At 41.7% G+C, this 17,006-nt stretch overlaps 1 protein-coding gene across 1 annotated transcript; it reads left to right on the top strand.

The window, feature by feature from the left end:
- The first annotated feature begins 257 nt into the window (after nt 1-257).
- On the top strand, nt 258-16,125 carry LOC115023613 (serine/threonine-protein phosphatase PP1-beta catalytic subunit). Its single transcript, XM_029454771.1, has 8 exons — nt 258-413; nt 11,373-11,504; nt 11,597-11,827; nt 12,597-12,701; nt 12,806-12,877; nt 13,911-14,062; nt 14,245-14,379; nt 15,566-16,125. Exons 1-8 carry the CDS (start codon nt 362-364, stop codon nt 15,668-15,670), a joined length of 984 nt encoding a protein of 327 aa, XP_029310631.1. The 5' UTR covers nt 258-361; the 3' UTR covers nt 15,671-16,125.
- Nucleotides 16,126-17,006: the final 881 nt, after the last annotated feature.

Here is a 17,006-nt window from a genome sequence, read left to right on the forward strand (position 1 = left end):
TGTATGCACGGAGATTAAAACATGTAATCTGAAACACTACACATGCAATCTTCTGAGGAAAACTGTGAAATTGGATTGAAAGCTAGAGTTGATAGATCTACATTTAAGGATTTAACTACTCTTGAAAACCCCTGTTAAGGTTCTTTATGGGTAATTAAAAGCTATTCACTCTTCTCCATTTTTGATGGAAGCTAGAATATCCAAGGGGTATTTTAATGCAGCATAATAGTCCTAAACGGGAGGCCTTTGAGTGGGAGGAGGTTGGCGGTGCGTTTCAGTGCAGTGAGGCGGTGCCTGCCCTGCCCCTGCCTGCCTGCCTGCCTGCTTCAGACTGCGGCGGGCAGAGCTGTTTGCTACAGAAATGGCGGAGGGGGAGTTGGATGTCGACTCGCTGATTTCCAGGCTTTTGGAGGGTGAGTTCGCAACCATACTACATTCATATAGTTGTTTGCGGCTTTAGTCCTCAATAATTATTTGGCTTTAGTTTTGACACGAGTCGACAAGAAAAGGGCCCGCTGTGGAGTATCCCGTTGTAGGAGTAAACAGGACTAGGTGTGAAATCATACCTAATGGCACGTGAGACTTTTCATAAATTGAGTTGTGAGTGTTCCATGTGTGGCTTCACTGCTGAATGGTAATAAAGTTATAGTTCGAGGACTGTTGTTTGTACCCCGACAGGTCGAGTATGGGAGAGAAACCAAGACCAACTAACTATACAAAATTAATTTAGACTTGATTAATGTCGCAATACTTGTATTACACCTTTATTGCTGCTGTCATTACTTTGGCACAACATAAAACACTAACTAAGAAGCTTTTACTAGAAACAACGGCTATGCTTATATGTCCACAAGCTTTTCACAACAAAATACACCATGGTGGGCGGTAGCTTGTCATCAGTCCCATAACTTGACATTTATTTTAAAACAAAGTGCAGCTTGGTGTATTAAGTATGCCGAACATTTATGCACAATTAGCTGGTCTCTGAAGACATAAACAATCTTGGCTCTAGTATGTATATATATCGTTTACATACAATCATAAGAAAAAATGTCAAGTTTTCAAATTGGATTTGGCATAAAGATTTGGCAGCTGAAAACAGAAGGCACGTCACAGGGTTTTGGTATTTATTTGGGAATATTGCTGAATGGTAATGTTTACACAAGCCCCAGTACTTGATGATATACCACTTTAAATAGACCTGCAGAGTCTGCACCCTGTAAGCGTTTAAAAAGTGGGTTACTCCTTGTATTTTGTAATTCCATGTCAAGTGTTTTGAAATATTCAGGTATGTACCATAGTCTATTTTTAAAAAGTTGCTATTATATCTGTTAAACACAAAAGTGTATATATTAAAGCTGTTATCCTTAAAAGGGTTCAAGATTAATGCAGCTGTTGACAGTTATCTTCTGAGCTGTATTATCATGAAGAAAAAAACATGTTATTATGATACAATAAAAGCTTTCACTGTTTTATTGGTTGACAATTAATAATGAATGAGTTTCTATCCACTCGGGTAGCTAATACACATGTTTGGACATAATTTGGATTGTTTGAGACTGCACTAAAGTAACTTCAATACTTTCGAACAAAGCATTGTTGCTCCTACATCATTGTTATGTGTTGGGTATCAGTGGATCAGTGCCAAATAAGGGATCCTGACATATAGTGAGCTAATCTGTCTATCTGTCTTTCTCTTGCCATTTGTTCTCTTAAGAACACAGAGACAGTGTCCCTCTGTGTCTTCAGTAAACATGTAGGCGGCAGTGAACAAGCGTTCATCATCGATTGTCGGTCACGTACAGATTCTGAAAATCACACACACAGAAACATACACAGTTTGGCAGCATATGCTAATGAATGAGCACAATGTGGATCAACATGTCAGTACAAACTAATCATCTGGATTGATGGGGACTGGTTACATAATAGTGCTTGTTGTGTGTGTCAGCTGTACAGGAACAGCAATGTGAGCCAGTAGTGTCAGCTGGAAAAGGCTACACTGTATATAGTTAGCTGAATATTTAGTTGCTTTTTTTATACAGGAAACCTCAGTGGAGGAAATTGGAGGGATCTGGCCCTAAAGGCTTCCAGATGTGAGCTGTGAATATATCCAACCATCCATCTTCTTTTAGCTACTTTCTCTTTCCATCTACAGCTGCTATATGAGCCGGCTGCCTTATTTTTGGTGTGAAAATACTAACTGAGAAGCAGACTGGACATGAATGTTTTTTTTCTGAAATACCTTAGTTTGAATATATAAGCACGTTTAACTGCAAACGTTCTCAAATGCTAAGTGTTGTCTAAGCACAAGCCGTACAAGAACTGGCAAAATAAAATGTTCTCCAACTGGCAAAAGTAATTGACGGAACAATCTCCACTTAATCGTCTGTTCTGGAGATTTTGACCGCAAAACCTTTTCATCTTAATCAGCAGATTAACTTAATTTCCACTGAACTGTAGATGTATATATGTTCCATTATTCTTAACACTTTTATTGTTCATCTTTGTAAATTGTAGGTTTAAATCAGTAACTTTCCGATCAGTCATTTAATGGTTATTTTCAATATCCATTCCTCAGAAGTTATTTTCTTGATCAGTCAATTAGTCGATATAATCTCAGAAAATAGTGAAAAATGTCCGTCGCAATTTGCTAAATCTCAAGTCGACATATTCGAAAAGTTTCTCACAAAGAGCAAGTGTAGAAAACCAAATCAAACTGATATTAGTCGAACACTAGGAGACATATTTAGACCACACAGGCAGATACACTCAAACTGTCCCTTGTGTATCAGTTTGTCTTTGTAAGGGCTGTATTTTATTTTAAGACTTGACCTTTCAACAACACAAAGACCTCTCGCAGGCTTTTCCCTCACTGATGAACCCTTGATATCCATTAACCAGCTTACATCTACAGCCTGCTTTTATTGAGACCTTTACTAAATGGCCTGTCAGTGGCTTTATCCTGGCATTCAGTTCAAGAAACTTAGAAAGTTTTCACTTTGCCACACTCTGGTGTCATTTTTTTCCTTCTCCGCTGGAATAAAGACAGCTTTTCTTTAAGGTAGGACATGAGCTCCTGTACCACTTCAATAAGAGGTTGATCTCTCACTTTTTCAATGAGCTCTGGTGCCAGTTGGGAATCTACATACTCATGCACACAGACACGCATATGGAGAGCTCTCTGATCTCCTATTAAATGTCAACAGGCACAGCTGTCCGTGGTAGAAATTAACTTACCCTTTTGGTGACACACACAGGGGGGAGAGTGTAAAAAGGGCAATACAGTAATACAGTACATTTTCAGCTCTTATGTCTTTTAATATTGAATATTGGTGTAAATTAGCATTTTAACCTGATCAAATCATTAACAATTATAAAACACCACTTGCATAAAATTCCATCCAATATATGTTTATGATATTTGCTCAAATAGGCGTGATCATAAAGTAATATCGTGTCTTAATTGAATTTAAAACGAGTAAGAATCTAAAGACATGCTAGCACCTGTGGTTTGAGCTAAATGCTATTGTTGGCACGCTAATGTGCTCACACTACTGACACTAACTTTCCACGGGTGTAATGTTGACCATTTCAATTTAGCATGTTAGCGTCCTAATGTTAGCTAATTAGCACAAAGCTAACGCTGATGCGAATGTCATTAGTTTTAGGATATTTGGTCATAAACCCAAGTATTGAACAAATTGAATTAGTGTGTGGACATCCAAACACACACATGCAGACAGTGCACATGTCCTCCAGCCGTTGTTTGGTGGAGGGGATGACAGGCGTTGTTTAGCCGACAGGCTAAACCTGATCAACTGACAACATGGTTTAGAATTAGTGAAGCCTCAATGTGCATTTTTGTGGCCTCTCTGGTTTCATTCGTCACTCTGAATACAATGACTTGGCATCCGCTGTCTTGTGACCAGTGTAGTGAGTCAGAGTTGAAAGGTAAGCAACACAAAGGTGTAGAGATGAACTTACCAAAGCCATTTGTCTGTATTAATTAAAATGGCATGTGTCTGTCTGTGTGTTAATATTATGCAGTCTGAATGGCTACACTTGTTCAATCATGCCACCATCGGACCTAGAGGCTCTGTTCCAGTGCACTTTATAAGGGACTTTTCAAAAGCCATAGTCTGTTTGTCGAGTCCGAATCGGAGTGAATTGAATACTTTTGGTTTGTTTTTTATTTAGTTTGGACCGGTTTCCCAGTGCACAAATGAAAGCAAAGACCAAATTAAAAAAGGGGCGTGTACGAAGGAGCAGAGAAGCAGAATTGTCTTTCTTATTGGTCAGAAATGCGTCTGTGTAAAATGCACCAGGGGTTGGGCCGCACCAGTCGATTAAAACATTGAGGAAAATAGATAAATACATGTTTGCAAATGAAAACACCCTAAAATAGTTTGGGCACACTTATAGCTGGTACAGTTATGAGACATTTTTAAAATTACTGGCCAATCCCAATGCAGAGGTACTCATGACTGCAGTGTGTAGTCGATTATGAAAAACACACTGTACTTAATTGGCGGTTAGGTGTCTTATCACCGGGGTGTGATGACCTGTCACTGCGGTGAGAAACAATCATGACCGGCCCATTACACAGTACTGCATGGCACAGTAGGAAATCAATCTGTCATCTCTTGTTTTAGTCCAACCCTCGGTAGCATGTTTCAGATTTCACTGCAGAACCACTAACGGTTGGTTACGCAACATTTGAGCTGACGTTGCCGTTTTCACGGTATTCATAGAAATCCTTCAGCCGTCTCTACACAGCGGACAGCAGCAGCATGCATCAGCAACCGTGCTCACTTCCTTCCCTGTGTGTTTCTGTTTGTTTGTTGAGTTCTCCATAACAGGCCCCTCCTCCTCCTCCTCCTCATTAGTGTTTACTGGTGCTGTATGTCTATCTGCAGCTATTCCAGGCCCCAGCTTTCCCAACATGCTAAGCCCACGCTGTCCCCGGCTTTTTTTCGCGACAACAGGCCCTCTGTCTGGCCTGCCAGCACAGGTGGCCTGTAGGCTTTATGTAGCACAATCGACACCATGGCCCCATACATCAGCCAGCGAGAGTGGGGGAGGCAGGATGGAAAGTTGTATTTCGAAGCCATTTTGGTTTATGGGCAAAGATGCCAAATTGTAACCCTGTATGGGTTCATAAACTCTCTCAAGGGCATTTCTCTGTTTTAGGAGCTGTCCAGGTTGTGTTTATTTTCTGAAATGGAATCATCGCTGACTGACGATCTGCATCGTCTTCCCACACGTGATAAAGGCATGGGTACAACCAAATATATAGACAGATCATTTGGGTGTAACAGATCCCATGCTTCAGTGTGTACCTCGGTTTTGTCACTTATAGTGTGGAAAACAAAATAAACCGTTTTTGTCATTGATTTAGAAAATTATAATTATGGTGAATAGGAAAACAATAAACTAATATTAATATGTCAGTAATGCTCCATCATTATAATGAAAGACTAAAACCTGCATAAATGCAAATTCAATTTAGCCTAAATGAAAACAAGTTCAGTAAGATAATAATACATAAATTGACCATTAGAGTCAGCGGTATAGTTTAAGGTTTTTTGACCTGCAATTCCACAATTGTTATTGAAAATATTTTATAAAATCAATTAAGCATGTTCTTAAAGTGACCCCACAGCAGCAATTAACTGAATGAACTAAACGCAGTGTAAAAGCAGGACAGGTGAAGAAAAGTGCGTGCGTGCATCTGATTGGTCAGGATTTCTTAACGTTTTCTGCTCTGTGATGTCACGTTTAGGAGCGTTTCTGCCCTGCTACAAGTAAGATGTCATAGGCTGCACTGAAAGAGTTTAACAACAGATGAAGCATTCTGCTCTTTCATAATACATTGTACGGTGGTGTCACCCTCCTTGTTTTCGTCGGACGTGGAGGACTGCTGCTGCGTTGCGTGGCGTTCAGGCTGCTGCCGTGGCATTCTGTTATGGAAACAACAATGGTGGAGCCTGTGTGGCGGGGAGCGTTCGCCCCCTGGCACCAAACGTGGCACAGAGCTCACCCGGGCTTTTCAGCTGCCCAGCTAGGCTTTCCAATAAACCCTCCCTCCCCTGCCCTTCCATTCACTCCTTTGCCTCCTCAGTCTCCCCACTCAAGCTTCACTTTCTCCCTACATTTCTGTCGTTTTCTTCTCCTCTCCATCTCTCCCACTCTCTGTGCCTCCTGTCTATTTCTCCCCCAGTCTCTCTCCTCTCAATTTCATCCTTTCTTTTGCCCCCACAAAGACCGGCATTCACCCATGGCACTTAAAGGCGAACAAAACGTCCTCTGAAAATGCGAAGCCTGCACAGAAATGCCATCGCAGTCGGGATTTCTGCCCTAAGATTCGCTCCCGCTCTCCTCGCCAGAGTTGCTTTGTGTCTCTTGTTCACTGAGGGGTCAGTGTTTTCCATCGGCCCTGTGTGGGAGAGGGTTAGATGGAGGAGTGGAGGGGAGCTGCTGGCCTCGTATCCAGTTGGAAAGAATAGAGAATGGAGGTGGAGAGCTAAAAAAGGTCTGACGGGGCATTTCTTTTGGTGCAGCAGTGACTAAAACATGCACGTCATACCTGCTTAAGATTCATAGCTTGAGCCATTAGAGGTTCTTTTGCATATTTTTGCTTGGCAATTAGAGAAAATTAATTAATTATTTTCTGAATTTTAAGTAAATGTTAATCAATATTTGCATCTTGCATCTTAAAATATTACTTTCACCACTCTCATCAACTTAATTTCCAGCTTCAGCGGGTAGCTGTTTTGTTTTTTGTTGCCAAAAAAGCTCTCGTATCCACTGAACGCAGTGGACAGACAAAGTGAGCCACTATCTGGGGAACATAGTGGAGTATTTAGCAGCCAGAGAGCCAGATATTTCCCTCAGGAGTTGCTGGAGACCAAGGCCCCTTTTTAAAACAGGGTTTTTCCTCCTTCATTCTCAGAACAAAGATCCCGTACACAAGCACTCCTAATGCTAATATTGCTCTGTGTGTACTGGTGAAATCTAGAATCTAAGACATAAAATAGTGCTGCTGTTAAAATATAGGAATATAATGTAAAATCTAATACTGTGGTAGACCGGGGTCATAGTGTGAATGGGCTTACGCAGCTCTTTGGCAGTCCAGCTGACAGCCGCTGCCGGAGCCCTGAGCTGTGCCCGGTTCTCTCTCTCCCATACAACAACAGTCTTCAAGTTTGCCCTCTTTGTCCTGACGACTAACTCACTTCCTCCTTCCTACATACACTAGCGCCCATATATGGTAATGCCTTCAAGAAGATCTCTGTAATTCACTTTATCTCTCTCTCGCTCTCTCTCTGGCTGTAACACTGTCCAAGTGAACTGTGCACTTTTAAATAAATGGAAAAATATTTGACTTGCTTGACCCTTTGCAAGTACTTTGCAATCAGTGAAGAAGAAGAAATGATGACTCCAACTTACTTAAATCTGAAGTTAGTTTGTGTGTTCAGAGCGTGTTGCAACTACTCTGGTGTGGTTCAACATGCAGCACAATGATGGGTTGGGCAGTCACCAAGATCCTCCCTAATATTTAGTGAATTAATTTGGCAGCTGGACTTTAACTTGGGGAACACTGGCTCATGTGTAACACCACTGTAACACAGGTTAGTGTTGGGCAGTGCATTAAGACTAATACTGCTTCCGTGGAGTTTTAAATCCCCTTCTTAAACAATTAATGTCCTTTTGGAGCCAAAACGATTCAACACCTCGCAGAAAATCAGCATTATTTTAATAATCAATTAATTCATTTCAAGCAGAAACGCAAACATTTTTGAACTGAGTTATTGTAAATGCTTAGATCATACGAGTCAGAAACAATCCCACGCAGCCACCACTGGAATCTAATTCATCCTAAAAATATATTTGTTCATTATTTTCTAAACTAAAAGGTTAAGATCAAGCGAGAAAATCTGTAGATTAATCGATAATGAAAATAATCATTGATTGAAGCCCTAAATTTATTTCCCCTTCCGTAGGATTAGTTCAGTTAATTGTGACTTGCATAAACAGAAGGGTGTCTGCTTGATTATTGTTTTTATTGACCTATATTCAAGGTCTAAAAAGTCATTCATTTCTTGAGAAAATCTTTTCAAACTTAGATGCATCTTGCAGATGCCCTAACCAATGTGTATCCCAGGCGGCACTGAAGCCCCAGTGCAGCCGGAGCTGTTTTATCTCCGAGGGGTCTGTGATCTGTCTGGAATGTATAGACAACTCTGGGAGGGGGTGGGAGGCAGAGCTGACGTCAGCGCAGTTCACAAGGAACGGCGGAAGAAGGACGATGACCCAGGAGTTCAGCCGCAGCCGAAGAATGCAACTTTAAGAATAAATAGATGAAAAGGAAACAGGGTGGGGAAGAGGTGAAGGAGGAGGTCTAGAGAAACGCACATTAAGAGAGTGAACTAGCGAGAGAGAAAGGACACAGCGTTCAGTCTGAAGAGGTCAGAGGGCGACCAAAGCCAAGCTTAAAGCTTAGGTAGACAGAGACATGCACCTGACCAAATTAGGAGAAATGAATCGGAACAGAGAGCGCTGGGAAACACTGGAACATCCAGACAAGGCTTTCATGAAGGGGAAGCTCAACAGCAGTTTTAGCAAGGTGCCTGATTCATTCTCTCTGCAGTGACACTAATCGCTGTGCTTCTGTGTGGGTTGTCTGTAATTGTGTGAGTCTTTTAGCTTGTATTGGATTGGGAGCCTTTGGTGCTTGATTTAGAAATGCATCTGAAACATTGTTCTCAGGAGAGCTGGACAAACTGTCAATCTAATGTAGAAAACATGCCTACTTTCACCTATTTAAACTATTTCACCTTTTTTTGGATTGTAAAAAAATGCATTTTTAGAAAATATATTATATTATTGCATTCGAGCATTTTTACCTGAAGAAACATTTGTCGTCATCAAGTCAGAAAACTTTAATTTTAATTTTAACTGAATTCCATTTAAGTAATACAAGCTAGAGTAACGGCATCACGCTAAAAGTTTAACAATCGTGAATTGCTCTGCAAATAATAAAGGGGTATTCCGGTGATTTTGTATTCCACTTTAAAGGGATAGTTTGGGTGTTTTGTTGTGGGGGGCGTGCTGACCGCCTCGTACAACCCCACTTCAAAACATCAAAACTATCCGTTTAAAGTTAGGGGACAGAGGCTGAGATATCCTGATTTTAGTCCCTAATGAGTAAAAAATGCTGCAAAACACACAATCCTACACAACCTGGCTAAAGTTCTTCCTTCCATATTTCACTCTTCATATTCTCCATGAATCTGAAACCCAACCATCACAGCTAGCTAGCTTGCGAGTCGCTACCTGTTGCTGTCACTCCTGTTTAGTGTACGTGTGCAGAGCAGTAGGCTGGATGCACTGTTACTGCTCCTGAGACCAGTATGCATTCTATAAGTGTACCATGGTCATTTCCCTTTTGAAATTCATTCTTAACTTCAGTGATTCACTATATTTTAGTCCTGAATCTTCCTCGGCCTCTTGTATTTTCTGTGCATCTTGAAGTCTTTCCTTCTCTGTGGTTGTCAGATGCACTAGTATGCAGGGCGTGGGTTGGCGGAGATGCCACTTTATCTGCAAATCCTCCCCCCCACCCCGCCCCCCTCCAGCAGATCCAGCAGTAGTACCTCCACTTACAACACCTTCACGGCTGGAAATTGGTCTTGCTGGGTTGCCATGGTGATCAGATGTGTGGTACCGCCATCCTGTTCCCTCTCTCTACCTCTTCCTCGTTATCGCTCGCTCCCCCGCTTTCTCTTCGCTGGGGAAGCTGCAGTGCAGTGGTGAAGGGAGTAAAGGATGCTGGGATACCTCCCCACACACACTCGTAGTGGTACGATCTGAAGTCAAGGTCACCGTGTGCGTGTGCGTCTTAACTTTACCATATGATGAAAGGGGATCCTCCCCGTCACCACACACACACACACCTACCTGTGTGTGTGTGTGTGTGTGTGCATGTGCGTGTCCTATATTAGGCCTCCCTGCCTGTCGACTGAGCCAGCACAGACCTGCAAACGCGTCATCACAGCTGAAAGGGAGGGGTGTGAAATCGGACACACAGACTCTCCTTGCTTGTGTATTGCGCTCACTGCAGGATATGCTGTACATAAAGACCCAGAACACAAGGTGTTTGTAATTTAAGGGAGGGTTTTACTCTTTGGCTGGGGCTGTGTGATCACAGGGTGTGTTCGGCTGTATTGGGGGAGACAGACAGACGTTTATCGCCAAAGGTCTCCAGGCAGAAATAGCAGGGTCATGTTGCACATGTACACATTCACTGTTGTCCTTTTAAAAACTGTATGCGAAAAAACCTTCAGCGCTGCAGTGCACAGACGGGAGTCACATAAAACTTCACTTCTTCTCCTTTTAAAAAACAAACAAACTCCAAACAAACCCCCCGCCCCACCCCCCGTCTATTTGATTTACCTATTAAGTGTCGGTAATGGCCGATAGGATTACCGTCATGCGACTGTGGTGTCATCTGACAGCAGTGGTCTTAGTCAGCTCTGGCCCACTTCTGTGGTTTACCAAGCAGGAGTCGTCTGTGATGCTGCTATTCATCTAAGCACACAGGGAATATACTGTAAAGTAAAGGAAAGTAAAAAAAAAAAGCAGCTGTATGGGGTTGTCGTCAGTGCTGGCTTTTAAGTACAGTAGCCATATTTTAAGTGCCCGATTTATTTTAATTATTCATAAATACTTAAAAGTTTTCTTTGTATTCAATATACAGCTGAAACTAATTGTTTTCATGATCAATTCATTTATCAGTTTGAATGGTGACTTCTTTAAAATGTTTTCTTTTGCCCAACCAAAACTCCAAAATGCAGCAAATCTTCACATGTAAGAAGCTGAAACCAGAGAAAATGTTGTCTTTTTACTTCAGAATGGATTTAATCGATTGCTACGAGTTATAATACAATCCAAGTCCAATTGCGATTTTTTTTTTTTTGGCTACTGACTGAAATGTGAAAGAGTTCTGTAGAAACTGCTGACTTTATACCAGTCTTATGGATATTTATTAGTATGACCCCATTCTTTTTTCCCTTTTACATGCTGCTCCCTGTCACATGACCACAGTGGCTCCCCCCTTTCTGTGCCTCAGTTACACAACAGGAAGTCGTCTCCGAATCACTCGCAACAACATCAGCCTTCACCAGCTATTTCCATCCTCCGCCTGTTGACTAAACACTGCCTCCCATATTTAGTTTGAGGTTCATTGAAAACTCACCCTGTGGGAGATGATGTATGCAGTTATGTGACGATCAAGTCATATCCCTGAGAAAAGAATTCAGGGTACACACACATCACACACTTATTGTTTAACCTTTATTCTCCACCAGTGCGAGGATGTCGTCCAGGGAAGATCGTCCAGATGACGGAGGCTGAGGTGCGCGGCCTCTGCATCAAGTCCCGGGAGATCTTCCTCAGTCAGCCAATCCTCCTCGAGCTGGAGGCTCCCCTCAAAATCTGTGGTCAGTAAGCTCCCGTTTGGCCTTGTTGGTTGTCTTTCCTTTATCTCCTGCTCCTCCTTCCTCGATCCATCACTGCCTCCTCTCCATCCTAGGTGATATCCATGGACAGTACACAGACCTGCTCAGGCTCTTTGAGTATGGCGGCTTCCCTCCAGAGGCCAACTACCTGTTCCTGGGCGACTACGTGGACAGAGGGAAGCAGTCTCTGGAGACCATCTGCCTGCTGCTGGCGTACAAGATCAAATACCCCGAGAACTTCTTCCTGCTCAGGGGAAACCACGAGTGTGCCTCCATCAACCGCATCTACGGCTTCTACGACGAGTGTGAGTGCTCTGCCCTCATGTAGTGGCACTGAGGTGGCGTGTTTTATTCTCACTTCCCTCCCTAAGTGTCATTGTGGTAGATCCAATATGTGAACCAGAACCAGAACCAGAACAGTAGTGGCAACAAACAAGCAGGCTGACAAACCTTAAACAGATCCTTTTAAAGGTGAAAAATAGATATTTCTTATTCCTTAAAATTGACTATCATTTGGAGATGCTGTGATTTTGTTTTTAATGATATGACGAAAAATATTAAGATTAGCTTTGTAGCTGCACTCCAATGTAATAAAATAGTAACTATTGAAACTTAAAATGTAGTAATAAGAACCCAAATGCAATATATAGTTTTGTTTTTGTAATAAAGTGATAAAATGATGGAGGTTTCACCTGCATGTATAGTGGATATCAAAAGTCTTTAAAGGTACACACAGTAACCTTTTTTGTTTTTTTTTCCAAACCTTCAAGTGTAAACAAAATTTGGTTTCCTTTTACATCTTAAAGTATCTTTTAGCTCTGACAAAGATCTTGATACAAGGATGTACTTTTTAGAGTTACTCAGTGCACCTTTAATTAAAAGTAATAACGGCTATATAATTAATCAGGTGACTCATTAATGCACTGAAACAGTGGTCTGGTCAATTGATACATTTTCTGAGTAGAACCTGGAACAAGGGGAAAGAAGACTGCACATCCATCTTATATCCCACCATGTCTTATATCTTATATTTGCCAGCAGGCCTCCTGACTTACTGTCTTGTTGCTGTTGCAGGTAAACGCAGATTCAACATCAAGCTGTGGAAGACGTTCACCGACTGCTTCAACTGCCTGCCCATCGCCGCGATAGTAGACGAGAAGATCTTCTGCTGTCATGGAGGTACGATGCGTGATCTGGAGTATCGGAAAAGATACATTTCATGAGCTCGCTGTATTTTTGGTTGACTAATCTGTGATGGTTTTGTGTCACCGGGTCGCCCGCAGGACTCTCTCCCGACCTGCAGTCTATGGAGCAGATCAGACGCATCATGAGACCCACAGACGTGCCTGACACAGGTAGGACACACAGACTGAAGGCCAGTTGAGTATTTTTACACTGTTTTATTGCTACGAGTACTTTTCTTCCATTGGTGCGACTACAATAAAAACAAAAATGATTTGTTGCATTTGGATTTTTGGTTAATTTAGGTTGACATGAGGGGCTGCAACTCATGCAACATTTGTTCTTCTCCATTAATGTGGTAAACAAAATATCAGAAAATATTTTTGATGTAAGCTTATACATGCACAAGATCGAGATCAGACATTTGTTTGTGGTTTTATCAGCTATTTAAAAGCTGAACTATTCAGCGTTACTAATAAAGGCTAATTGTGAGCTGTATTTAAAACAATACGTATCAGATGGACAGGAAAAACATGATTGAGACATTCCCATTGTAATAGAAGGTCCATCCACTCAGCTGACTTAGTGAACAGCTTTATTACCCCGTCCTGCCATGTTACACATTCTGATAGTGTAAGAGTCAAGATAAATATGGGCCCATATTTATCTTTAAAAACAATTCTTCGAGTGGCGCAAGTTTGGTCCTACTTTTAGCCCTCGGAGTAAAAGTCATTCATCAACTTTCTTAACTCAGGAAATGACTCCTTGCACGCACATTCTGTGGGAGGAGAGATCTTTATGGTTATTAAAAGAAGCTGTGATTTCATTCCTTGTGACTTCAGCAGATGATGGATTTGTGCTCCTTCTGTAAGTCCTAGTAAACCAGTGCAAGTGAGAGTCTTTGCTCCCTCTTCACTAAACCTGGTTGTTCTTGTCCTTATAAGGCAGCCAGTGTTCAGACCCTCGCAGCCGATGTCTCTCAGATCCTCTTATGGTCTTTTAGGGAGACTCCGAGTGGAGGTGAAGAATGTGTGTATATATACATGGGCAGCCTTGCTCTTTTAATATGTGACATAAAGGGAACTATATGCAGTTTGACAAAGGCTTGAGTCACAGCGAAGCACGTTGTTGTATCTTCCAGTGTAAATGCAGCAGTTAGCGCCTCTTCAGTAAGATGTACTTAATATTGGGTATTTCTCCTTCCAGGCCTCCTGTGTGATCTGCTGTGGTCTGACCCCGACAAAGACGTCCAGGGCTGGGGAGAAAACGACCGCGGCGTCTCTTTCACTTTTGGAGCTGATGTGGTCAGTAAGTTCCTCAACCGCCACGACCTGGACCTCATCTGCAGAGCCCATCAGGTACAACACACACGCCTTCATTTTTTAAATGCATAGAAATGGCTCCTCAAACAGTAACAGGACTGATTTATCCATCCTGTTGTGATTTAGCCACATGTTCTCAGTTTTAAAGTTGACATATCCATATCAGATGTCTACGTAATCTTCACTGATTAATGGTCCCGTGTGTCTGACGCCCCCAGGTGGTAGAAGATGGTTATGAGTTCTTTGCCAAGCGGCAGCTGGTGACTCTGTTCTCAGCTCCCAACTACTGCGGAGAGTTCGACAACGCCGGCGGCATGATGAGCGTTGATGAAACCCTGATGTGCTCCTTCCAGGTATGAAGTTACCACAAAGTACTGACATAGTTAAAGTACTCGTGCACTGAAACAAAAATAATAAGATACAAGACCCCACATTAGTTATTAGTTTGAGGTATCCTTGTTATCCTTCAGTAAGCTTATTTTCATCTCTCCGCCTCAACACCATGTGATGACGTACGCTACTACTGCTAAATTAAAGAAAGCTACAAATACATTAAATGTCAACGTATACACTACTGCAGGGGTCTTCAACATATTTCAGGCCAAGGACCCCCAAACTGGTGTAGCGTGGTGCAGGGACCCCCTACTGTATATATTGTATAGAAGAGGCTTGAAGAGGTCTGTCTGTGCGACGGGGGAGGGGTGCGTGGCGGAAATGTATTTTAGTTCACCCCTCTCCTTTCCTCCACTGTCTCTGACTGTAGGTGTGTGTCTCCGCCCTTCGTACAGCGGAGGAGGGAATGTGAATGGCAAAGCAAAAAAATTAAGCTTTTTTATTTTTTTGCTTCATCTACAAACAATTTCTCGACCCATCCCCCCCCCCTGCAGTACCTCCGCGGACCCCTCGTTGAAGACCTATGCACTACTGGATCACAGTTTAGCATCACAAGAATGAACTAGAAAAGAGACAAAACTCAAGACAATTAAACAAAAATGACAGGCAATAAATAAAATGTCTGTGTACGCCGCGGCGCGTGCAACAAGCATTATTACGGCACATAAATTAAATACCCACCGCTCTCAACCCGCCAACACTCGGCCACTGAAGTCACATTTGCAACATGTATTTTTAGCGCTGTGTCAGCGGAGCGTAGCGTGTCACCTCTCAGGAGCCCTGCCCTCCTCGACCGCAGAGACACCAGCAGCTTCTTCTTCTTCTGATATGTCAACATTCTTTTGTTTATCATGACTCCTTTTTGAGACTTTTGTCTTTACTCTAACGTAGGCGACTTGACGTCTAACAAAGTACAGTACTGTGACTAAAAACTCATAAAGTAAGATTACCGGTTTTGAAAAAAAGAAATCGTAAGTACACAAAAACAGGACTTTGTTACAGCAACAAGAGTTGATTGACTCAGTCGTAAAAGTGGGATCAAAAGTGCACCACTCCAAGATGTTTTGGCCAGTATCCTGGGTCTGTACTGTGAACACAAAACAGATTGTTATTCTGTCATTTAAAAGCTCCGGTGTCTGTTCCTAGATCCTGAAGCCATCTGAGAAGAAAGCCAAGTACCAGTATGGAGGGATGAACTCTGGTCGGCCCATCACTCCTCCCCGCACAGCCCAACCTCCAAAGAAACGATGAAGGACGGAGGGAGGAAGAGACGCAGAGAACAAGAGAGATGATTGTCAAAGATTGTCTCCTGTTGGCTTTTCACAACACAAAATAAGTAAAAGCAACACTTGGCAGAAAGGGAAAACGGAGGAACACAACTATTTCAAAAAGGCACCCAACCCTTCATTTATTTCTTTTCTCATCTCCCTCTGAACTGCTGTCACTCTCTTCTTCTTCCTCGATGCTTTCGTTTCTCTCTGAATCTGTGTAACATTTTTTAAAACAAATGTTTAAAAAGGAAAAACAATACAGGGGTGTCATTCTGTAGCATATCGGAGTGTTTTTGTCCTTTTGCCTTTTTATTTTCTTGACAACAGAATGACAACTAGTTTAGTTTACCACACCTCCTTACTCCCCTGCCTGTACAGACACAACAGGTATTAATGACGACTGCTGGGTTTTCAATAAATAATACAGGAAATGAATCCTTCGGAATCTTCTGTGTGGTTATTCCAGATAAATCACTTCTCCAGAGAGCTCATCTACTTATAGTACCCCTCACATCTTCAGCCTGAGCTCGATGTACTTACTCCCCCAGCGTGAGCTTCCTTCTGTATAAATCTGGGTTCAACTAATCCAGGCTAACGTGATGTTAGCCAGCTGTAGAGATCCGGCTAATTCTCATTCAGCTAACTTGGTTCGTTAATCTTGGATTAAGTTATTTTGAGTGCTTGAAGTTCATTCTAACAAAAAATACAGTTGAGTTGAATGTATCTTTTTAATCGTAATATGCAAACTGATCTTTTTTTAAGTGCACTTTTTAAAATTTCACAGTAGGGATCGGCCAATACCGAGTACCGATACGACACCAGTGTTTAATTAATAGCTGTATGCCACACTGTGTGGAAGATACTGGGACTTTTTATTTGTAAGGCTTCACTTAAACATTGCTTTCTAAAGTTTGTAAAACACAATGTAACAAATACATACATAGATATAAATGTACTGATTTGTTTTTCATTAAAATAATGTTATCTGATACCAGATCAAGCTATTTGAGTCAGTGTTTGACAGATACTGGGAGCGGTGCATCTTTATTTTACAGCCCGTTTCATGTATGTGTATATAAACACGCATATATATATATATATATATATATATATATATATATATATATATATATATATATATATATATATATATATATATTTACACGTTCACATCTGAAACAATGAAGACATTTTTCTGTCTAGTGAGATTGATTACTAAACTCAAGTATGCCAGAAATGTGTCCTGAATAAGATCACATGATCAGCACCGAGCCAACCACAGCAGAGCAGATCATGGTTTCTATTCATATTGGAAA

Source organism: Cottoperca gobio, chromosome 18 (assembly GCF_900634415.1).
Source record: "Cottoperca gobio chromosome 18, fCotGob3.1, whole genome shotgun sequence".
Taxonomy (NCBI): domain Eukaryota; kingdom Metazoa; phylum Chordata; class Actinopteri; order Perciformes; family Bovichtidae; genus Cottoperca; species Cottoperca gobio.

Bases quoted from the DNA above. Each gene is read 5' to 3' on its own strand.
- LOC115023613 (XM_029454771.1), top strand. From the start codon at position 362: ATGGCGGAGGGGGAGTTGGATGTCGACTCGCTGATTTCCAGGCTTTTG. The intron at 11,828-12,596 runs GTGAGTGCTCTG...TTGCTGTTGCAG, and splicing joins CTACGGCTTCTACGACGAGT to GTAAACGCAGATTCAACATC. The intron at 12,878-13,910 runs GTAGGACACACA...TTCTCCTTCCAG, and splicing joins CACAGACGTGCCTGACACAG to GCCTCCTGTGTGATCTGCTG.